Source organism: Gadus macrocephalus, chromosome 11 (assembly GCF_031168955.1).
Source record: "Gadus macrocephalus chromosome 11, ASM3116895v1".
In the NCBI taxonomy this organism is placed as follows: domain Eukaryota; kingdom Metazoa; phylum Chordata; class Actinopteri; order Gadiformes; family Gadidae; genus Gadus; species Gadus macrocephalus.
Genome location: NC_082392.1, coordinates 23,537,457 through 23,562,217, shown reverse-complemented (window position 1 = coordinate 23,562,217; position 24,761 = coordinate 23,537,457). Strand labels below are relative to the sequence as shown.

General features: G+C 45.8%; 1 protein-coding gene and 1 long non-coding RNA gene across 2 annotated transcripts; both read left to right on the top strand.

The window, feature by feature from the left end:
* The first annotated feature begins 16,602 nt into the window (after positions 1-16,602).
* LOC132468320 (uncharacterized) lies at positions 16,603-17,440 on the top strand. Its single transcript, XR_009528205.1, has 3 exons — positions 16,603-16,963; positions 17,104-17,180; positions 17,369-17,440. It is a non-coding gene; the product is annotated as an uncharacterized LOC132468320 (long non-coding RNA).
* A 3,370-nt stretch (positions 17,441-20,810) lies between these two features.
* On the top strand, positions 20,811-23,520 carry LOC132468356 (uncharacterized). Its single transcript, XM_060066084.1, has 3 exons — positions 20,811-21,166; positions 21,286-22,375; positions 22,500-23,520. Exons 2-3 carry the CDS (start codon positions 22,186-22,188, stop codon positions 23,453-23,455), a joined length of 1,146 nt encoding a protein of 381 aa, XP_059922067.1. The 5' UTR covers positions 20,811-21,166; positions 21,286-22,185; the 3' UTR covers positions 23,456-23,520.
* The last annotated feature ends 1,241 nt before the right edge of the window (positions 23,521-24,761 follow it).

Here is a 24,761-nt window from a genome sequence, read left to right as displayed (position 1 = left end):
TAGGTAGCAAAATCTGATAGGAAGCAGAGATTGGCAGAACACGTTTTCGTCAACTATCTGTAGAACATGGAGTTGTCGGTAGACCTGTTTAATGTAATGGTAATTTCATCTGCCAAAAAATGTACACTAAAAAAACTCAACCGTGATTAAACCAAATATAAAGCCTATTGTATTGCAACGTAGTTTTGTTAGTGAACGTGTAATCGCTGCTCTATAAGGTGTCCGCCATCTCCTATTCACGTGATCACCAGCTTTTGTGCATTGGAAAACCTGCTCAGCAAGCTGCAGTCTGCAACTTCTGCGGGAGGTATGCAAGTTGCTAATATACAAAAATATTCTCCAACGATGCAAAGCTTTCTGAAATATACGACCCCATCCCGAGTGGACTATAACAGGTATGATAGTAAAATCACAATACTGTTGCATATTCTCGAAGAAAGTAGTTCAATCCCGGGTTGCTTTAACTCACTTCATTTATTATAAAGTCGTCGGCCTGTTTCGGCATGGTAAGTGAAGCTATACGGAGGGAATTCTAGGAATCGTGTAGAACACGTGTGAGAGGAAAATACTGTGATCTACTTCAAGCCCCCCGGGCTTAGGCCCGGGTGGCTCTCTGCCGTCTACCTATTGATCTCTGGCCTTCTCCACCCTTTGTCCGTCAAGTGGGCGTGGCCGGGGTGCCGTATTGGCTTCGGCTTCTTCGTATATATAAAGGTGCTGCTATTTGTGGCTGGAGCAGCCTCCAATAAGGTCTTGCTCCCCTTGTGGCTATGTATAGTATTTACGGCTTATATGTTTGGTCCTGCTTCATTGGGTCTATGTGTGGGTAGCTTAGATTCTTAAAATACGTAACAATACCCAGTCCCTCCAGAAAAACGCGATTACGCGATCGCATAAGTCAACGCATAGTCAGCCTAAGTCCGGGGGCCGCATTTTTTCAAATATACCACACTTTCACTTCATAAATTGCCGTTTTCCGCGAAAAAAACAGCCATTTCCCCCTGTTGCCATGGGAACGTTATGGAGGGACGTAATTACGAGACGTGAACGTCATCGCAAACCCCGCGACGAAGGCACGATGAAGCGGTCTCATTTGCCGACAAAGATAACTGCAAAAGATCGTGCAAAGCAGTTTCCCAGATTGTTACATGACAGTGGGGGCAAATTATTTTGCACTCCGTACAACTGCGTGTTGGACCACAGGCGGAAGTCGACGCTGGAAAACCACACAAACATGCAAGGATGGTTAAAGCAGCAGCAGAAGCAGCTCACCTACGCCAAGGCGTCTACTTTCAAAACAGTTGCTAGGGCTGAAAGAATCAAGGTCAGTAGCCTACAAGATTAAAGCTTGAAAAGGTGAATAGTTAATAGTTAAATTGAAAACAGAATGAAAGATGATTGAAAATGATATTTATTCATTTTTACAGAAGTTGTAGCAGATTCTTTTTGTGAAGCTACAGAAGTTGTACTCAATGTTTTGTAAGTTTGAGCCATGTTTTAAGGTCTCAAATAAAACAATATTCCCAGCACTTTCTGTGATTTAGTATGCTTGTTTATCATAGAAAGTAATAAGAAATTACTCTTTCCATTAAGTTAGTAGCCTAGTGAGAACAGGGTGTTGGGGGAATCACTTTTTTCACCTCTTTTTCATCAAACCGCAATTTTTGCAAGTTCCCGCATTATTTGGCCGCATAAATCACAAAAGAACGCCACATTTTTCTGGAGGGACTGAATACCAAACATAATGACATGCATTTTTGGCTATAAGCTTCATTGGTTGACTGGCTAACTACTAGTTAAAACGAGCAGTGTTGGCATGGAAACGGTGGCGCTATTGTGTTTTCGCTGCAAAAAGTTGTAGCTTGTTGCAGAAAGACCACGTCTTGTAAACAAGCTTAAAGAGTAGGACATGGATCTGCACAGGGCCGACGGACTGCGGGGGAAAGTGAGGCAGTCCTGGGGGGGCCCAAGGCAGAGAGGGGCCCATGGGAAGTTTCGATTTTTGTTTTAAGTATTTTTTGTTCAAATTTTTCAATTACATAACTAACGTCATGATGAATATTGATCTAAATGCAAGCTTAGCGTATTCGTTTATTAGGCTACATATTGTATTCCAAAAAAGTGAACAGCTCTAAACACCCCTTCCAAAAAGCCCAAAATAGTTCAGTCCACACAACTGATTTCACAGCTCGATTGGGCATTATGCCCCCAACATAGACTTCGGAAGGCTCTCACCGCCCCCTTAACATTACCTTAACCATCACTACTGAATGCCTTACCTAACCCTGTGCGCTGCCTAGAAGGCTTCGTTCGGGGAACAGAATTCCGCGATTTCACCGCAAATTGCACCTTGCTAACGGTGAGACTTTTATCTGGATGGAGATGCGGCAACATGTCACAACTACAGAAGTTAAAGTCTGGCTCTCAGAAGAGAAAGGAAAAGAAAGAGAGGGAGAAAAAACTAAAACAAGGAAGTCAGGTTCTTTACAAAGAAAGGTGAGCACAAACGTTTAACCACAAGGTGAAACCCCATTCTTAAAGTATCGTTTTTAAAATGAACACAGACAACAAGTTAGCAAGAGCAGACAATAAGGCTACACTTTCAATTAAATGAGGCCTCCCTTGGTTAGTATGTTAATGGATAAATAAAGTGAACGGTAGGCTAATATTGAAATAGCAGGCTACTGATTTGAAGCAAGCTAATATTAAATTAATACGAGGCCGTTATTAGGCTACTACATGATAAATAATAACCTATGGCATATAGGCTATAGTTAGCCCCATAAGTCATGATATGACACAATGGCTATATCATCCTAGCTGCCTGCTAGTAAAACTTAATTTGCAAAACAAATTACAGAAACTGTCACAGAAAGTGGACCAGCAGCAACAACCCCCTCATTCTCCTCTGATGCAGACTTGAGACAAGGTGAGCTTAGTTCAACATGAAAGCAGAAATAAGCTATTTTGACTTGAATGATTGTAGCAACAAGGTGTTTGAGTGTGTTAGGCAATAATTAAGATGAGAGGCTAATTAGTTAATTATATCCTCCATGCTCCTACAGAGGGGCCTGCTGTTGTAGATAAAGAAGATGTGATAGACACACATGTGATGTCACCTCTTCAGCTCCTTAATGCCATTTATAATCTCCAACTACAGAGCATTTTTGGGGAAATCTGTATAGCATTGAGGATTTTCTGCACCCTACCCGTAAGTGTTGCTGGCGGAGAACGGGCTTTCAGCAAAATGAAGCTAGTCAAAAACGACCTGAGGTCCTCCATGTCCCAGGACAGACTGAACAGTCTTGCTCTTCTCTCGATTGAAAGCCAATTGGCAAGAGCATTGGACTTTAAGGACCTTATCAGGGATTTTGCCAACAAGAAGACCCGTCAGTGGGCATTTTCTGCGACTTGGTGATATGTTTGGGTATGGCCCTGGGGGGGGGGGGCTTCCGGACTTCTTGTATAGGGGCCCAGAATTTGGTGCTACGGCCCTGGATCTGCATATCATGTTGTGGTGGTGTACAAAAATATGATAATAAGCGGTCTCATTTGCCGACAAAGATAACTGCAAAAAAAATCGTGCAAAGCAGTTTCCCAGATTGTTACACGACAGTGGGGGCAGGGGGGTTCTTGAGGGATATCGATTGCCTATGCCTCTCTCATTTAAACTCGCCTTCAAACTTTTCGAGTGGGCTGAGGGGGAATGTTTCAAGACCTCTGCCATCAGAAGCTCCACCTTCTCTTCCAGACCCGGCTTCCATTTCATGATCGCTTCTGTAATTAGATTGAATTTGTGATCAAAAGTTAGGCGTGTCACCCACATTCAAAAATGATTTTTCCTGAAAGCTATTAATCTCTTGAGGATATTTTTGTGTGATAGTAAGTTGGAACTTGTTGCCTTGTGATTTCAACAGCCCCTCAAGTAGCCTTCTCATTAAAAATGAATGGGATTGTATGGATTCAGATGAAGTACGCATTCATTTTGTGCTACATTTTAGAATTCCATGTGGAATAGAAGAGGTGGTGTAGTCTGCTATAATCGACATGTATACACTTATTCAGATTGGTTTGGGGTGGCTGCGGCTCCTTTTTAACTTAGAGAGATGGCATCAGCAGTTGCAGTAGTTCGTCCGTCTGTACTTTTATGCACACCGAACTGGACCGCTGTCAAGGAAAGTGGATTTTTTGCCTGATTCACGTCTTTCTTAACACTCCGCAAGTAGTCCGATAATTTATCAACCCCAGCGTGTCCGGTTGCTAAGCAACGGCAACGTCTTTGGCAGACTTTCTCTGCTGAACAACACTACGAATGGTAAGTGTAAAAAAAACACACCGTGTGAAGATATTTTTTAGCATTAGTTTTATCGATAGAAAATTTAAGTCATCAACAAAATTCTTAATGATCAATTAGTCGATCGTCGATTAATCATGCCCATCCCTAAATGAGGAGTCTTTGGAAGAAACAGATCACATAAGCTAAAAAGTGTAGACAAATAGCTGAAACAGCTAAATAGATTTGTTTGCACATATTTAGACTTACGTTTGATGGTACTACCCACTGCTGTGCCAAGCAGTGGCATCTTCCCCTTCTTTCCCCTAACTGTACGTCCACACCAGAAGCGAATTGAGCGTCCAAATCGCCGGAAGTCATTCACTTTCTATGGGCAAGAGTGACCAAAGCGACCAAAGCGACCAACGCTACCAGCGGCCAAAGTTGAGACCAGAGCGTCAAAAAAAAGTTTAAAACGTTTTAACTTCATGCAAATGACTATGACACGCTTCAGCGGCCAAACACTGACAGGCAATCGGAATGTAGACGCTCTTCGCTTGCGTGGATCCCATGGACATATTAAAGGATAGACCACAGACTGGAAAATGGCCGCCCATTCATTCCTATACAAACTGCTCAGTGGCGCAGGGTAACATACAGGAGCGATTTGCTTCCGCGTTATGTGGCCAAGACACGTGACCTAGTCCGTGACGTACCGGATGCAGAGATCTTCTTCTTCTAGTTTAGTGGAGGATCATAGTTTTTCCCCATATACCGCCACCTACTGGACTACTACACAGGAGTTTGTGAAAAGGACGTTAGCAAATGATACTTTAAATCATAAAAATAAATTCAAAGAAAAAACCAAACTAACGAAACAAAATAAACAAAATAAAACAAACTAACAAAAGAAATGAATAAATAAAAAAAAATATATATATATACTTAAGGTTAAATTCTTCTAATTAGGTTAGTATCTTTTAGCTAATTTATCAGCAATTTCATTGCCACATATTCCATGGTGGGCCGGAATCCAACAGAACTGAATAACTAAACCAAGGCTTATAATATTTAAAAGAAGATGCTTTACCTCTATCACTAAATCTTCACGCATTGAATTATCTGTTATAAAACTTAGTATCTACAACCCATCTAAGAGCGGTTATTATTGTGGCCATCTCGATTGAGTATACTGATAAAGTCACCCACTCTATATCCATATCCTTTTTCAAATTCTGGAATATATATGCCAATACCACATTGTCACCAACTTAGTATCTACAACCCATCTAAGAGCGGTTATTATTGTGGCCATCTCGATTGAGTATACTGATAAAGTCACCCACTCTATATCCATATCCTTTTTCAAATTCTGGAATATATATGCCAATACCACATTGACACCATTCTATTATAGCTGATAACCAAGGTACACACTGTAATACTATAATCAAGAGGACATACAGGCAGTTCAAATAAAAAGAGATAGAACTTTATTGATCTGGAAACTTCATAAATATGTAAGATTGCTCCATATAATACCATAGTAACATAGTAAACGTATGTAGGCCTAAAAAATTCAGTTCAATGTTATTGCTTAAGAAACAGATTCCTTCCAACTAACTATTTACGAAAAATGCAATCAATAATTTATATAAAAGTAAATGTTTACATATCGACCAGCAACGAAGTTGGAGTAGCCTACCCAAATAATGAATTGTAATACACCAACATTGTCAACTGTCATACATAGCTAAACAAGCAAATGAAAATGAAATACCTACCAACGCAACTGAAATGTTAATATTGGACAATTAACAATATTATGAAAATTACGTAGGTCTCCCATAATCATTCAGGTAATCAATACGTCCGTGCCTGTTACAGCTATTTCAATGATATGTGTGTTATATATCCGTGTTCAACGCCATTCATGTTAAGTAAAAGGACAAATCTCAGACTTTGGAAGTTAATGGAGTTAATGGAAGTTAATTCGGAATTTAATTTAATTCGGAAGTTAATGGAGCCGTGCACTTCAAAATAGGACCATAGCAAGGAGCCGTTTGTTTCAGTACGGCTCCTTTCAGCTGCCCACCCAACATAAACTGCTAATAAAACGCTTGAGGAGGCGTTTTGAAAAGAAAAAAACGATAGTTATGTTATTATAACTCTAGTTCTATGATTGTAGGCGTAGCCGTCTAGGCTTCGCCTTATGTGCTTGTCCCGTGCGCGCGCTGAAAATTCAAACTATGCACCTATCAGCGTGGGCACCGCCCACATTTCCCACGGTATCGTGTATATAGCACGGTGCATACCGTCGCTCATCCTCCACGCTTTTCTTTCAGCATTTGGAGGGTACAGCAGGTGGGAAACTAGACGGCTACGCCTACAATCATAGAACTAGAGTTATAATAACATAACTATCGTTCTATTTCATGTAGGCTACGCCGTCTAGGCTTCGCCTTATGGGCTAAGGTGAAGCTGCGAGCGGAGCCCGATCAATGTACTCCTGCTGGACCCCAGTCAAAACGACCTAAGTCACCAGAACACATTAAGACTCAAAAAAGCCAAGGATGTGTAAAACACAACAGCTTAATAAAAAACTAATTCCTCCTAGATCAAGCAAGGCAATGATCAAGGGAGAAAAAAGTGAGTCTGTAAAGACTCCGGCTCTAATCCGTGCTTCATGGAACCCATGAAAAGGAAAAGAAAAACCAGAGCAACACGGTTTCCATTAGGTCCGCTACTACCGGGGGCGGAGCCATAGAATCCGACTCTCCAATAAGGGGACTCTCTCGGCCGTTCTTAGAAGAAAAAACGGCGGGAGTGCCACACTGGTAAACAAAACCACCAGACAATTGGCGAGCCAATAGAAACCCCTCCTAGCCTGTTTTTCATTTGAAAAAAGGTGGAAGAGTAAGACTGGTAAAGTCCAACTGTCCAACTGGTAAAGTCCAACTCGCCAGCCGGCGAGAGGAAATCCAACCACGCCGCTTTAAAGAACATGTTTATATTCTTAAGCCGTAAAAGGGGTCCCGGACTCCAGCACAGAGTTGCCGAGTGAGCCCCTGGACATGTCTAACATGTAAAAACGGACAAAGGGGCCGGGGGAAGACCATGACGCAGCCGCGCAGATGTCTTCCACCGAAACGCCCTTGAGTAGAGCCGTTGAAGCGTCCACGCTCCGTGTGGAGTGAGCTTTAACGCCCAACGGTGGCGCCAAGCCCTGCCGAGAGTAGGCTAAGCAAACACCCTCACATACCCAGCGAGAAAACCGCTGCTTAGAGAGAGCGCGGCCCCTGCTAGCGTCGCTATAACACACAAACAACTGTTGTGTGGAGCGGAACGCGGCCGAGCGATTCACGTACATAGCCAACGCCCGAACCGGGCACAGGAGATGCAACTCCGCCTCCGCCTCACTAGAATGAGGCGGGGGGTGAAAAGCCTTAAGCACAATATCCCTCGACCGAAAATATCAACGCTCTGAATAGTGTTGATAACCGTCTCAGGCAAACCTTTGCCCTGCAGGATCAACCTCTCAGGAGCCAAACCAACAGCCGTCCCGTGGGCCTGTGAAAGCGCATCCGGCCTGAACGGTACTGGCCACGGCGCTGACCGTGAGAGCGCGGCCAGCTCTGGAAACCACAGAGCTGAACGGTTCTCCGGGGCCACTAATATCAGGGACAGACCCTCCTGCCTGACCCGTTCCAGAAGAGGAAGGATCAGCTGGAGCGGGGGAAACGCATACAAGAGAGCCCGCGGCCAAGGTGTGTGTGCCAACGCATCTACCCCCAACGGGGGAAGATCCCGAGGGCTGAGGGAGAACCACCACCTGCAGTGCGTGTTCTCCCTGGACGCGAAGAGGTCCACCTGCGCTGTCCCGAACCTCTGCCAGATCAGTCTGACAATGTCGGGATGTAACCGCCACTCGTCTCGGCGGGGACCGCCTCGAGACATGAGGTCCGCCCCAAAGTTCTGGGCGCCCGCGATATGCAGGGCTCTCAGACTGAGGAGATACTGATACCCAAAGCCAGAGCTCGACCGCCTTTCGGTGGAGAGCAGGGGAGCGGACTCCCCCCTGTCTGTTGATGTACGCCGCCGCCGACACGCTGTCTGTCCTGATCAGAACGTGGCGGCCGCGCACCAGGTGAAAGAAATGCAACAGCACTTTCCTCACAGCGTCGAGCTCCAACACATTTATGTGTGCTGTAGGGGGCGTGCGCCACTCGTCTCCGACCGAGTGAGAGAGGCACGTTCCTCCCCAACCCGTCCACGAGGCGTCCGTGAAGACCACTACGTAGGACGCCACCCTGCCCAGGGGAACACCCTTGAGAAGGGCGGAGGGTCCTTTCCAATATTCCAGGTCTGGCGACACTGAACGGGGGACGAGGAGCACCCTGAGCTTGTGTCGCCTGGGGTCCAACCGTTGGCGAGCAAACCACCGCTGGAGTCTGCGCATAAAAAGCAGACCCAGGGGGACCACGGGGTGGGCAGCTGCCATCAGCCCCAACAGGCGCATGGTGGACAGTGCGGTCACGTTTCTGCGAACGTGAAAACGGGAGAGCGCCGACAGGATGGCGTCTCGCCGAGGAGGCGAAAGCATCGCAGTCATGGTGGCTGAGTCTAGGCAAAGCCCCAAGTAGACTGTCTGCCGGCTGGGGAGCGGGGAGCTCTTCTCCCAGTTGATGGCAAAACCCAGGAAGGAGAGATGGTTTATCACCAACATGGTGTCCCTTCTCGCAGTCTCTTCTGAGTTGCTCAGAATAAGCAGATCGTCTAGGTAGAAGAGAATCCTCTTTCCCTGACGCCTGAGCGGTTCCAACGCCGTCTCCACACACTTCGAGAAGGTGCGCGGAGCCAGGGAATAGCCGAACGGCAGACACTGGTACTCGTACGCCATCTCCATAAAGGCAAAGCGGAGAAACTTCCTGTGCGCCTGCCGAACAGGGACGTGGAAGTAAGCATCCTTGAGATCCAGGGATGTGAACCAATCGCCCTCTCTCACACACCGGAACAATGCTCCGACCGTGAGCATTCTGAACTTTCTCGTGGCAACGAATCTGTTGAACACACGAAGATCCAGAATAGGTCTCATTTCCCCTGACTTCTTGGAAACCAGGAAGTAGCGGGAATAAAAACCTAGGTGAGACTCGTGGGGGGGAACGACAGTGATGGCCCCCTTTACCAAGAGACGTGCCACCTCTGCTACCAGAGCCGTGCTCGCAGCCGGGTCCCGTAGCGTGGTCTCCACCAACCCCATAAAGGGTGGGGGACGACGCTTGAACTGTATGGGATGGCCCCATCTCAACGTGGTGTCCAACCACGATGGCAGAACGCACCGCTCTTGCCAACACGCATAGCGGTTGGAGAGAGGGCGAGCCGACAGCTGAGGAAGACCGTCCAGGAATAACCCGTATTCCTCTGCCCCTACCGCCTCCACACTGCGTGTGAACCAAGGGGGGCTTCCCACGAAAGGGAGGAGGCTCAGCGAGCGTAGGAGACGTACCTGCCGTTCGGCCGAACGGTCTTTCCTTTTTTCTTTATTAGGGAAAGAAAAAGTAGGAGCAAGCGTCCTGAACTTCCCGGTCCGTGGCGCTGCTGCTCTCCCCGTGCGCGGCGGCTGCGGCTGCTGCACCGGGGCTGGAGTCGGAGGCGGCCCCATGGAACGCTGGGACCGGCCTAGACCCCGCTTCCTCTCAGCCTGCTGGCGGGAGGAGCCCGTGAGAATCGCCCCGAACCGGGAACGATTCTCACGGACTGACTGCTGGTGCGCGAGCACCTCGGAGAACCTGGGACCAAATAGGCCATCCGGCGCTAGTGGACCCTGAACGAGGCTGGCCCGCTCTCGTTCCGGCACCGCAGTGTGGGAGAGCCATATGACCCTTTGAATCATGGTAGCCCACGCCATATGCTGGCCGGCCGAAACGGCTATCGGCTGGCATAGCTGGAGGATGGCGCTGGAAAAGCGGGAAACCGCCAGCCATCTCGCGGCTTCCTCCGGGCCGTAGGCCTCCCTGTCAGCCGACAAGGAGACCATGGCAGAGGAGAGCAGGGCGATGTTGTTGACCGCCGCCGCGGATTGAGAGGCACAAACGAACACCCTGTCTGTTAGGCCGACAATCTGCTTCTGGAGGCGGTCGGGGGGCAGCGGCTTTTCGTTAGGGAGCCATCCGGCGCCCGGACAGAGAAGCGCTGCAAGGGGAGGCTCCAGGCGAGGGATCCCCCTCGCCTGAGTATCGGCCCAACCCTCCATGTTGGTGAAATCCGTGTAGGATCTTACCGGAGCCTTCAGGGTCGAAGGGTCCTCACCTGCAGCAATAAACAAGTGCTGCAAAGGCGGGAACAAGGGGCACTGGGTAACCCGCCAGGAAAAAGATGGGGTGCGAAAGCACTCGCCCTGCATATCGTCAGATACGGGGGCAAGAGGCGGGGCCGGCATGGGAATCCCTTTGATGGCCGCCGCCTCACCCATGATCTCCCGGAAGAGATCGGTCATCCGGCGCGGACCCTCGTGTTGTATGACGGTGGCGGTTGTAACCCGAGAGTGGGAAAAACCGGACGCCGAGTCGCCGTCCAGGGAAGCGTCGATGATGCCATCGTCGACGTCAGGGCCGGCCCTGAACAGGTCGATGGCGTCAGCCAGTTCCACCGCAGGGGAAAAGAAGAGATGCCTGGAGAGGATCCACTCTTCAGGTAGCTCCCGGCAGGCGACACAGGAGACGGGGGCCGCCATAGCAGCCGCGGCGTGGTCGGCGCCGAGGCACCGAAAGCACGCCAAATGCCCGTCACCCGGTGCCAGGGAGGCGGGACAGGAGGCGCATAGGAGTCCTGAAAAGGACCTAGCTCCAGGAGCGCTCTCAGGTGGCCCTGAAAAGGGCCGTTTGTCCGCGGCCTCGCCCGAGCCGCTGCCACCGGCTTGGGAGATCTGTGTTGATGTTCTCATCTTCTTAATAGTAGTTCTCAATTTCTCGCTGATAAGCACAAGTGCTGAAAGAAAAGGGAGGATGAGCGACGGTATGCACCGTGCTATATACACGATACCGTGGGAAATGTGGGCGGTGCCCACGCTGATAGGTGCATAGTTTGGGACAAGCCCATGAGGCGAAGCCTAGACGGCGTAGCCTACATGAAATAGAACTTAAATTTTTTTAGAACAGGGTAGAAATATAATTATGAGCCTTTGATTGATATCCAGAATTTTTTTGCGGAGACACAATCCTGTTACCCACTTGTATTGGAGTGGACGGCGATATCTACTTCTGGGCCACATGAAATGACGGACCCCCGTCCACTCCCAGCTTAAACAGCTGCAATACCAGGCTTGGCCTCTGAGCACTGGTGGATTGCGGAAGTATGCGCCTATCCTGGGGGCCTGGTGGATCCCAGGGAACACCGGCAGGCACTTTGGTTCCTACCTACCTTTATTCACTCACTGAACAAAATGTCGGCTGAAGTATTAATCGCGGCTGTAACTAGGCACCCGGTGTTGTACGACCCAACCCTTTTTCAGTTCAGAGATCGAAACGCCATAGTGGTTTGGATACCAAGTGATGATAAGCGGGAGTATTTATACATCTCGAACGTTCGTATTTAAGCGGGAATCATTTATTTGCTTTCCATGCCACCAATCTAACCAACCAATCGCGTGTAGCATGCTTTAAACAAAACCCAAAAAGTTTTTGAAATCGTCACATAAACAAACTAATCGACAAGACGAGGGATAAATGTCAATATATCTCTTGTCTTTTATCCCTCTATTCCCCACTATTCACGGAGCCTGAGGTGAATAATTCTTAATTAAATAGTCTAGATAGATAGATAGCCTAGTCAAGTCTTTATTAATACCAAACGACACAAATCGTCGGGAATCCATTTAGGTGGTTCGGCCCACACAGGACAGTAGCCTACAAGACCACACAGAACAAGTCTGACTGGACATACACACAATACATCACATTAAAAATAGACACGCGTTGATAGATAGATAGATATGTTCCATTATTTGCTTTGCGGAGCCAACCAGTCCTGTGCACGTATGCAAATTAGCCATGTGCGCCAATGTCTATTTGTTTTGAGTGCGACGAATGAGTGCAGATGGAGATCAGTGAAACATATTTTAACTAGCCTACTACAGCACGCAGGGTTTTTTGTTCTCGGTTGTAATTAGCCTACATTTTAGGAGTTTTTTTATATTGGGGGGAATCACTGTTGTCGAAGCACTTTATCCAACAAGCAAAACCGTCTCGACAATATGGCCAAAGTGTATGGGAGTTAACTCCTTGATATGGCTGTCTGTACTAAAAGCAGATGGCTCCTTTAAATGCGTCTGCATAATTGAATTGTACGTCATGAGCGACTTCAGCGACCAAAGCGAACAGAAATATTCGCAGCGAAACTTTGTGAGCGTCTTTGACGCTTTGGTCGCTCCTGGTGTGGACGTACGGTAAGGCTGTAGCTGCTCCATATAAAGTTTGAGGCCACAGAGCGCAACACCCTCCTCACACACTCCCCAGGATTGGACCCCCCAACTGGGCTCAGATGGGAAATCTAAGGAAATCAAACAACCATGTGTGACGGTCCCTGTCTAGTGTTGATGTGGTTGACCAGTTATTGTTTCTCCTATGTCCTATGTCCTTGAAGGTACCATCATTAGAGTGGATTGGGAGCACCTGGTTCAGGCGCTCCTGAAAGTATAAAAACCCTGACTCAACTCTGCTCTCTCTCTCTCTGGCATTCGGCTGCATCCCCGCCAGCAGCAGCAGCAGCAGCAGCAGCAGCAGCAGCAGCAGCAGCAGCAGCAGCAGCAGCAGCAGCAGCAGCAGCAGCAGCAGCAGCAGCAGCAGCAGCAGCAGCAGCAGCAGCAGCAGCAGCAGCAGCAGCAGCAGCAGCAGCAGCAGCAGCAGCAGCAGCAGCAGCAGCAGCAGCAGCACATTCTCTTTGTTTTGTTTCTGCTTTGTTTTCATAATATAATAAATCCATTCGTTTATTGCCATCTTTTGTCCTACGCCGTATTTGCTATAGCCTAGGAGCCGGGTTATGACAAATTGGGGGCTCGTCCGGGAAAGATCGTTCCCGTTTTTGCGCGCTTATTTGTAAATGTAGTTGTAAATTTGGTACTTTGTTACAGTATATCACCAGGCGGTAGGGTGTTTGTTTAGAGCTACACTAGTGGTAGTGCTAGTGGTGTGCTCTGGTATGGATCCTTTGTTCTCCAGTTTACCTGTGCAGTTGCACGCCTGTAAACGTTTTGTTTGCTTTTGTGGGAGAGCGTATAGGAAAGGACGCGTTGGATGGTAGCTTTGTTGGGTAAGTAGACTATTTCAGGAAGATTGTGTAGTGTTTCTTGCCTGAATTTGGACATTTGAGTATTTGTTTGCTTGCCCGTTGTTTTGTGCTGCAATCAGCTGATCCGGATATCATTCGCAGGTTGCTTGTGCGCAGTCTGGTAAAATGGGGAGGAGTTTTCCCTTGTAGGCTGTAGCGACGTTTCCCTTTGGGTTCGTTGAGCTGGTGTGTAGTGTTGTGGTGACCGTGGGTGGAGCAGTAGTCTCGGGAGCACGTCCCAAGCTGCTGGTGGGGTCGGCAGTTACTGCTTGCTCCACCGGGCTTGCGGGTGTCAGTGCATAAATACCCACCACAACTAACCACATGAAGACTAGGGGGGAGATTAGTTAGCAGGTTCGGTTTAGATAGCGGGGAAACTCCAATCTTAAGAGGTTTATTCCTCTGGCACGCGCGAGTGAACGGAGTTGTGGCTATCTGGTCCTTTGGCGTGCGTAAAAGTTTGGTGTTGGCCTTGTTGATTGTAGGCTACTACATATTTTGTAATGTCTCAAGTTAAAGCATTTATTGACGACCTATCTCAGGAATCCCTGGATAAATGGACAAAGGAGCAGTTGCTCAAGGTTGCTGCACATTATTCAGTGGAGGTCGAAGGTGACAAACGTCTCAAAGAGAACGTTAAAGCGGCCATAAAGGATAAGTTAATTGAAGATGGGATAATGTCTGCGGCTAAGGTGAATTTTCCTCCAGATCCTCCTGCTGTGTCTTTTCAGACTCATGGGTTAACTTTTGAGCAACAAAGAGAGATTCTTATGTTGCAGTTGGACCATGAAAGAATGAAGCAAGAACTAGACGTTAAAAAACATCTTGAAGTGGAGAGAATCCGTCAGATATCAGCAAAAGCAAAAATAGATTTGGAGGGATATCGTTTGTCTTTGGTGAGGTATGGCCTATTGTCCGGCGAGGCTGTGAGCGGGCAGCTGCCCAGGTCTTATGATTGGTTTGATATTAATAACTTGCGCTTGTTGCCACGATTTAATGAAAAAGACCCAGACACCTTTTTCTTGCTATTTGAACGCGTAGCTAAGGCTAGGAATTGGCTTGATGCGGACTGTGCCCTCATGCTTCAGAGTGTTCTATCAGGAAAGGCGCAGGAGGCATATTCATCTCTGACTGTGGAGGATAGCTAGCCTGGTTTTACCAGACTCTCGTACTTCACTTCATTTCATTTCATTTGTACAGAGAGTCTGGACCTCTGTACAAACGTTAACTCACTTGAAGGCGGGTGTCTGTTGAAGTTTAAAATGATTGGATCTGCCCAGTGCCACTCTGGATCTGCCATAACCAATCGCTAACGTTTGGTTGTGACGTATGTCATGCGCCGGGAATCACACGCAGGTTGTACACAAACCAAACACCTTGCGCGTCTGGACGAACATGTCCGTCAACGACAGCTGCAGGTTTTGTTCGGCTAATTTAATTTATCAGGGAAAATTTTCACATTGCAAATCAATATTTTATAGTAAGGCCAGAGATGATATATGCAGTCAACTTTCGAAGCTGAGTCTAATCGTTGACAACACGCCGCTTCGGTCGTTTCGGATCTGTAACAAATGCGTCCTGGTGATGAACAGGCTTCTTCGCGATACAGAAATTGTTCAGAAGTGGAAGGAAAAGGAGATGGAGACGGAGACATGCCATGGGGGAGATGCCAGTTCCACTGACAGTGAGACTCCAAGGGCCGTAAAAAAGTCCAGGAAATCCACTGAAATGCCATCAATTCAATTCAATTCAATTCAATTTTATTTGTATAGCCCTTAATCACCATTACAGTCTCAAAGGGCTTAACAGGCCAAATATTTGTACATCGGTCACACCATCAAGAAGCAGTGTGACCGATGTAAGGAAACCAAACAAGATGTTATTTATCTGTAGTCTCAGTCATGCTGTTTTGTCTTTCGTTGTATTGCCTCAGATAAATATCCATGTACTTGTTATCAACAGTAACTGCTAGCCTAGTTGAAAACGTAACCTAATCAGGAATCTCTGACCTCCCCCCTCAGTCAGGGCTGTAAAGCTAACTGTTGTTTATCCTCCCCCCATTCAACATACCATAGACCTACTCCTCTATTTAGGTAGATTTGATGTGAATGTAACATTTTCGAATACAATTTTCATGCAATATTTCCCTTTTGTTGTTCTTTCAGGTTGTGGTGGACTATGGCATCGTGAAAAAGACGCTGACATGCCAATCTGACATAGCATTGTTGAATTTGGCAAAAAGGAATTTTAACAGAGCTGCCCATCTCATTTCCAGACATAAAGAGACAATGGACCATTTACAAGCCAGTGTGTTGGATGTAGTGGAGGCTGAATGTGTGACCCTGTGTAAACTACAGAACCTTTTTATGCTGTGGAGGACAAGTGCTCTAGACATGAAATCATTTTCATTTCAAGAGTTACATGATGACCTGAAGCGACTGTCCCCGTTCCTGTTCAGCATTATTTCTAAAATCACAAACGACTCTCTCCCTCACATTTGTGCTGCAGCCTCAGTGGCTTTGAGAGGAAAAGAAAAACGTTTGTCAGCCCTATCATACTACATAAATTCAGTATTATTGTATGGTGGGGCAAAAAAGTCTGTTTTCCAGCGACTGGCCAAACTGGGCATCTCTACTGTACACTCCAATGCAGTTAGCAAACAGCATGAAATGGCCCAAGACTGCATGCTTTCAGTGATGTCCTTAAAACGGGACTTGGAGTCATTCCTGAATCAGCCAGGCACAGATGAACAAGAGGGGATTATTCAAAGAAGCCTTAAAGATCTGTCCTTATCAGTTGAGTTTGTTTAACTTAACCTTTAGGTAAACATTGGAGGGATGCATTTTTTATATATATATATATATACTATAATTACAAATTTTCTTTTATTTCTTCACTACCACAGAGACCACTGTTCAACCAAGCAAGGAGGTGGACGCCGCTGATGACTTTACATTCAGTACATTGTCAGACTTGGACATGGCCGATTTGGGTGTTGCTCCATTGTCACCTGCACCTCAAACATATTCCATCATATTCGACAACCTGGACTTTTACGTTCAGACGCATCATCAGTCCACCAGCCAGACCAACAAGTCAATTCACTGGATCCACCACATGTGTGTCATCAACAGAATCAACTCACTACACCTTGACAAGTTGAAACCGACAAATTCTTTGATTGACTATGATCTCGGGAATTCACTTCCTGGACCAGACACACAAGCCAGTATGCGTCGGGAATTCGTTGTTTTGGGGAGCCGAGTCCTGACAGCTTATTTTGAATCATTCAAGACCCTCTCCAGTGTGGTTGTTCAACACATCCCCCACCAGTTCTCTGAAGAAATGGCCCAGCCATCCACTCATGTAAGTTTCATGTCCTTTTAAATATCAAATGAAACAAATAAATTTGTAAATTCACAGTGCAAGTTGCAGATGTAATGCACTTATTCATGCTTTAAGTGTTTCACACACTGACACATAATTGTAATATTACACTTTTGTAGTATCCAATTGGACTTCTATTCAAGGACGAAACACAAACTGCCGACCTGGTGGATGTGCTCCAGCACCTTCAAAAGGAGTAAATATCATGCAGATCAATAATTACTTTGTGTACCCTGGGACAGTTTCCCATACATGAATTAGACCATTGGCTGAAAGCGCTAGGGGAAATCAAGTCTGGGAATAGTCTAAACCCATGTAAGAGAAATGGACGGATTGTGTTTAAATTGTGTTTAAATTGATATTCTAACTGTAAGTCCTCTCTAGGTATGTGCCAAGATGTCCTGATGGGCTTGAAAAGATTTTGATCGGGGGTGACGGACTGACAGAGGCCAATTCGCTCTGTGCACAATATGGCGACCGTTGGCGGAAATGATCTGTATAGGATGCTGAGCACTTCCGGTCTTCCGGTCTAAACATCCAGATTTGACAGCGACCACGAAAACAGCCAGAGAGCGAATTAGTTCGTTTTTCAGTTTCACAATGAGCCTTTTTAAAATCCAAGGGAAGCGACTTAGCTTTCAACAGGTGGGAAACACTGTACGTCATTGCTGTGTGCCGTTGTGTACCTGTTCATCGAAGTACAACAAAACAGTTAGCTTCCATTCATTCCCCGTTGACGCTGCGGTACGGGCTGAGTGGAAGCAGAAAATCCGGAGGGATGACTTCATGCCGACCAAGCACACCCGGGTCTGTAGTCGACATTTTAAGCAGACTGATATTGATGTGACTGTCAGTGGACGAAGGAGGGTGAAGAAGGGAGCCATACCAGTTTTATTTTCTTGGAACGGATACCAGCTACCTGCGCCCAGACCGAGTGTGTGGGAACGGCGTCCGCGGGCCGAGAGTCCCCCCCCAGAGCCAGACTCGGACTCGGAGATGGAGACTGGAATGGCTCCTGATCATTATTACTGTCGTCCCCCAAACAGGAGCGAGGGCAAGTAATTTGTCAGACGAAAACGAAGCTCTACGTCGTCAGATCAGGGAGCTTCAACAGCAGGTGGAGGATCTCAATCTTCGTCAGCGTTTTGGAATAGAGCGTCTGTCTGCATCAGATGAGGACGTGCGCTTTTACACCAGGTTTGCCTCCTACAGAAGTTTCATGGCATTTTGGAGACTAATTGAACCTGCTGTGACCCACAAAATGATTCGCACAACCAGCGCCAAGACAGCCTCTGCCAGCATCAGGACAACGGTAGGTTTATTGTTGGTATGTTTTTGTTGATATGTTTTTATGTTTTATGTTTTTGTTGGTATTAGGGCCCGACCGATTAATCGGCCTGCCGATTTAATCGGCCGATTATAGCCTTTTTGAAAATAATCAACATCGGCCAAAAAGACGCCGATTACAACTTATTATTATTTATTTTATTTTTTTTAAGAAATGTTATTGCGCTTAGTATCCTGCCGATTGCGCTCCTACTCGCCTTGCTAACTAACAACTTTAGCTGGAGTAAAAAAGAGGAGATTGAATTTTACCGTACAACATGAAAGCACGCTCGCTCAGGCAGCTGCGCGCTCACCTCACCAATGTACACAAGACGCGTTGTTTGAGCATGTTGTGCCTGTTTTTCTTTAGGTCCCAGGCCATGTTAATTTGTTATATTGTAGACTCGTAACGGTGAGACCATACTGCTCAGCACGCACGTGTTTGTCACTGCTCACGAGCGCAGCACATTGGGAGTTAGTTATTTATTTTACATTTTACATTACACTCATTTTTGACTGTAAATGTATTCTAAAACACTCAAAGGTTCTGCATTCAATTCACATATTAGTCAAAAGTGTTTAAAGTATATTTAAGGTATCAAAAACTACGTTTTATAGGCTTTTATTTTTTATTTTTTAATCGGCCGATTAAATCGTAATCGTAATTTTTCTCTGAAAATAATCTGCATCGGCATCGGCACTCAAAAATCAATATCGGTCGGGCCCTAGTTGGTATGTCTCAACAGAAACTGAGACCCATTGACGAGTTTCTGCTGTTCCTGATGTACCTGTCAGTGGGTTTTCCTCTGAGGGGCCTTGCAGAGAGGTTCAACATCCACCGCACAACAGCAGGTCGTATCATCACTACATGGACCCACTTCCTGTACTGCCTGCTGGGAAGCAAGCGCCTTTGGGTTCCTCCAGAGGTAGTGAGAGCTCACCTGCCACCTGAGTTTGCAAACTGTTTGACAAGGCCATACCACTATCTATGTGGGAACATCGATGAACTGTTCAGTGTGGCCTGCTTCCTGGTCAACTACCAGAATGGGCCTTTAGTGAAGGCATGGGCAACTAGTAAATGAAGTAAATGTTTTATGTTGTGCTGCGTTACGTCTGTTTGTATTGTCACGTATGTCTTGTCCCGTGTTCTCACCCGAATGGTCTGCACCTTGTCGCGGTGGGTGAGCTTTAAACTGAGACAGGCCAATTTTGTGTTTTGTATTTGCTGTCACTGTGTTTGCCACTGTATGTACATTAGCTTTGGGTTTTAAAGGACTTGAAATGAAAACCAGATGCATCATAGATGACACTAGAATATGTAGAATTTAATAAGGAAAGATTGAACAACACTTTTTCAATGATCCTATATCAACAATCCACATAGTTTTACACTCTCATTTCAATCAGTTCGAAAGGTATGGTCTCTGAATGAAACATTCATTTAAAAAAGATCAGATTAAGAAATGATAGAAAAATAAATAATCCCCCCTCTCCCTTATGACCCTGGCAACCTCAGCATCTTTATAAATTCTTTGCACAAGAACATCATCCTCTGCAAAAACCACAAAATCACACCACTGCATCCCTGTGATAAGCAGCTGGCCTTGCACCTGCCAGTAGTAGCTGTGGCTTGGCTTCAGACGGAGGGCGCCATTCTGCATGCGCAGGTACCCGCAGTCCACGTAGCTCTTCACGTTAGGACACTTCACCTCCACCAGCCCAAATGGTGGTGCCTCCGTGGGATCAAAAACGACCCCATCTGGAGAAGAACCGAGCCAGGGAGCATCTGGATGGATGACAAATCCTGATGGCCAGTAGCTGATGTTTTTAATGTGGGCATACTCCTGAATAGCTACTGGCTCCAGTGCAAGCCCCCTCTTCATCAGAGCTGTCTGAACCCCACCTTTGCGGATACGTTCGGCAAGGTTCTCAGCAGAGCTGTGACCTCTGACATGGCACACCTCCCGGAACCTTGAGGAGGTGAGCCTCATCTTCCTCAGGCTGTGCCATTCTGCGCTACCACTCTGTTCCCTTGTGGCCCTCTCAATGGATCTTGCCATGTCGAAATTGATGGTAAGCGCCATTGCATTACATTGTTGTTGGTGAGTGCACACAAAGGAACATGTGCTTGGGTCCAGCCTGTGACCATGTAATGGCAGTGGGGGTGGAGAGGGTGCGTCTGGGTGGTGGATGATGACCCTACTCACTGGCACAGGGTGCTGATAAGAAATAGGGCTTCCATCTTGAACGCTCCCAAAAGTGGAATTGACGAGGGGGACACCAGGACTTATGGAGAGCGTGGTGATTAATGGTGCAAGGTCTGCCATGAAGTCCTGGTATGCCTCGTCGACCTTCAGGACATCTGGGTCTGGCAAGTCCCCCCGCACTGCTTTGTAGCGCTGACATCTGGTGAAAAACATCGCCATCGTGCCGGAAGTACTGAGCATCACAATCGAGGGAGCGGAAGTAGAACGGAAGTAGCTTCTTGCACCGAGCGAATTCCCGGAATATCCAGTTGGCGTTTGCTGATGGGGAGACAGAGGAGGACCGCCTGGAAGGCCTCTGTGTCAAATATGAAGACTGGCACGCAATTCGAAATCTCTTTGAGGTCGGTATTGTAATCATTAACTACATGCACCCTGATACACAAATTCTATTTACAAAAAGCACATAATGTTGATTTTTTTATGATTACAATACACTGCCTTCCAAGGCATAGAGAAGTAATGATGTTTTCTAAGGACTGGTTCAAACATGATGTTTTTGATATGCATTACAGATATATCATCAGATCTTCTTTAGTGAAGAATCTGCCAAAGACCATGGCACACTCCACGCCAACATGAATCTCTTGAGGTAATCAATCACTAAACATCAGAAACCATTTGTTTTCAGATTAATGTCATATTGACATTCATTACTGTGTATGTATCTTATTGTATAATTATTTTCTCTCTACATTTCTTCCCCTAAAGAGTATCTTCGCCAACCATGAAGTTGGCGTGGACTTATGAACTGTGTGCATGTTACCAAGAAAGCACAGCCACCATGAATTCGGCTGCTTTCCATTGGGGATTTAAGGGAAAAGTGGGTCATTGGTACCAGTGTTGGGAGTAACGCGTTACAAAAGTAACGCGTTAATCCCAACAAAAAAAGGTAATATTTTACTTGGCTAACCCTAACCCGACTAACCCAGAAATAAGTTTTAAACCCGAAATTAACTTGTGTGTTTTTATACAATAACTGTGAGATTCACAGAGGAGAAAAAAATCTGCGCAAATGTTTTACTTCCTCTTACTGCTAGAGGAGAAGATCACGGCAGCAGCAGAGTCCAGGGAGGCTGGTTGTAGTCTTTTAGCTTGGTTCTCCATATCAACAGTAGGGCTAGAACAGAGCGAAAAGACTACAACCTGGTTGTAGTAGAAAAGGGGGCTCAATGTGTTTTTTTTTTTTCGTCTTCCCTAGTAGGCTCTAGCTCTATTGATTTCAATATGAATACCTAAAGTTACAGTATTTCTATTATGAAATGTATTGTACCATGAGCCATGTATTGTACCATAACTGCGACCATTATATTGTACTTTTGTTAGCCTTAAGCCTAGCTCAGTCATTATGCCATACCACATCACCTCCTGCAGTGTAATGAGCTGCATTGAACACAGGAAGATCTATTGAGAACAACAAATCCATATTTCCTGTTATTTTGGTAAAAGTCGTGTAATGCCGTACAATTCAAAGACAGTAATATTGCAATGTAACTAATTACTTTGAAATGACAGTAACAAGTAATAAATAATGCATTACTCTTTTGAAGTAACTTGCCCAACACTGATTGGTACTACTAACAAACACACACCATCATGAATTTATGAACTATGAATATAATTTCACAAGCAGATGTTTTATGCAGCCATTTAAATAACTGCTATGTGATTTACAGGTGCAGCAATGCGAAGAAAGGCCCACATGCTGCGTACAACGCTTACAAACAGTTTGTGCAGATTGACACGACAGCACTTTTCCTTGCGGCAGCAATGGAACATTTTCATTTGGATGATGTCACAGGTCTGTATCTGCTACATTGTGTTGAAAGGATTAAAATCAAGGAATCAAACATGACCTTTTCTTGGCATAAGGTACAATGTATGAATACAATTTTTACATATATATATTTTTTGTTTTCTCACAGCTACTCCAGACGGCTTAGTACCAGACCACATCCAGCAAGGCTCTGCAGAACAGAAGAGGACCTGGCTCCATGACTCTGTGGCAGAGGTCGTTGACAAGTTTTTAATGTCTACAGACATTGCTGACCTGACAGCTGGCGTTACTGAAGCGGCAACAGCCCAACGCACTGAGAAGGAGAAGCTCCCTTGTCGTGAGCCAGGTTGCAAGAAAGTTTTCATTTATCGAAAAGCCAGAGAGACCCACGAAGAGAAAGTCCACAGTTTTGTGGTGGCATCTATGCCAGTTGTTGAGCCGGCTTCCTCTGGTCTGATTGACCACAAAAAACAGCATACTGAGGCCAGGCTTAGCTTTGGATTTCTGCTATTCGATATGTTGGATGCAGTGAAAGAGGGAGATGGGGAGCGCTTGATAAGGCTGTACAAGGTGGCACTACTGATTTACAAGGCTTACGGGCACACTAATTATGCCTGCAGCACTTTCCTCTTGACTGTACAAGTCAATGCAACAATGTCCACTAGGGTTAAACATGATGTAACCTGGAACCGATTCTGGAATAGTAGCGGCGGGAAAGGGAAAAATGTTCCTCTTGATCTGCACCTCAAGCACCTCAACAACTTCCTGAAATTGTTTTTGAGGAATAAAGGCACCAACCTTGCAGAGAAAACAGCTGACAGGGTCAGCAGGTCTGTTGGTTTATTAAAAACCCTGATGGATACAACAGACGGAGAGCTGCAGCTATCCCGGCCTAGTGGCATCCACCATGCAGCAGATCTAAAAAACAACATTTTAATGGTGCTTCAGGTATTAAGGAACACTGAGGTTTTCAACCAGCAACCGGGAAGACACTTCTCTGCATTCCCTAAATTTAACAGAAACATTCTGTCCAAGCTAAACTATAATGACGTGTGGCGATGGATGCGTTGCAGGCTGAAAGACTGGAGGGCTGTTGTTCTTTAATCAATTACCTGCCTGGTCTGTAATGGTCCTAGCCTTGTCCTACCAGACTATTTCATTTGAAGCTGTTATAGCCTCCTGACTACCAGTAGTTCAAATTTGTCCTCTGTGGTGGACATTTGTAAACCTGAATATCTCCCACCCATAGCATACTACTGCATTAACTCCTTTTGCTATCTACAGAGGACATTTAGGGCTTTTCAATGATACCAAATGTGAGGGGGTGGGGCTTTGGTACAAATACTTCCTCATTCTGGAAAATGGCGTCCATCAGTCCAAGCACATTTTATGGGAAAAGGAAAAGATGATACTTTTTATTTAGCAAATTTTGACTTGAAATGTTGTTTGCATATTTTATATAAGTCTCTTAAGAACACATTAAAACATTCTCTGAATTATTTTAGATGTATTTCAGCATAGTATTTACATGTTTAAAAAATGTCCTCTGTAGTGGACATTTGTAGTTATTTCTTCCATTTTGTTTGTTTTTTTTCAAATGAAAAGAAAGGGAGTCATTTTTTCAGAAGCAGAGAGAATTTTACTTCGAATTGTTGATGGAAACTCAGATATTGAGTTGTCTGATGAAGAAGATCAGGATGCAGTGTTTGAGCCAGAAGCAGAGAAAGATGATTCAGAGAGCTCTGAGGATGAAACTCAGGCAGGGCAAACAGAAAAGTCCACCACTATGTCCAGTCAGCGTCCACTGTGGAGCAAGAATTCAAAGTACAGATTGACTTTGTATTTAAAAAAATTATAATTTATTTTCTCTAACAATTGAGTCATTTTAATTTTGTTTTTCTCCCTTTATTGGCTTTCCTTAGATTCGAATTCCAACGTGATGATCCTCCCATTATTCACAACAATGATGCCATGACACGCCAAAACTGGACCCCAATGGATTATTTTAAGCAGTACATCGATGACTCACTGTTTGAGGAAATGGCCCTGTGCACAAATCAGCGTGAAGTCCTTGTGTCTGGAGCAACACTAAAAACCACTCCTGAAGAACTTGTAGCGGGCCAGTGGGTGTGGGGTTTCCACGCCACCAAGTCAAATGATACACACACACCGAAAGCAGTTCAATAAGGTGGTTTATTCAAAAGAGACGAATAAATGTCACCAGGGTGGGGAAAAGGGTAATCCAGAGTCCGTAGTCCGTAGTCCGTAGTCCAGGGGTCGTCACCGGGAGGGTTCTCACACAAAGCGGTCGATACACAAATAATCCGTCAATGTTCAGGTTTCCTGCACTCTTTGGCCACACACAGTTCGCAGAGGCTCACGCAGAGGCACTCCATAGTAGGCTCCCCTC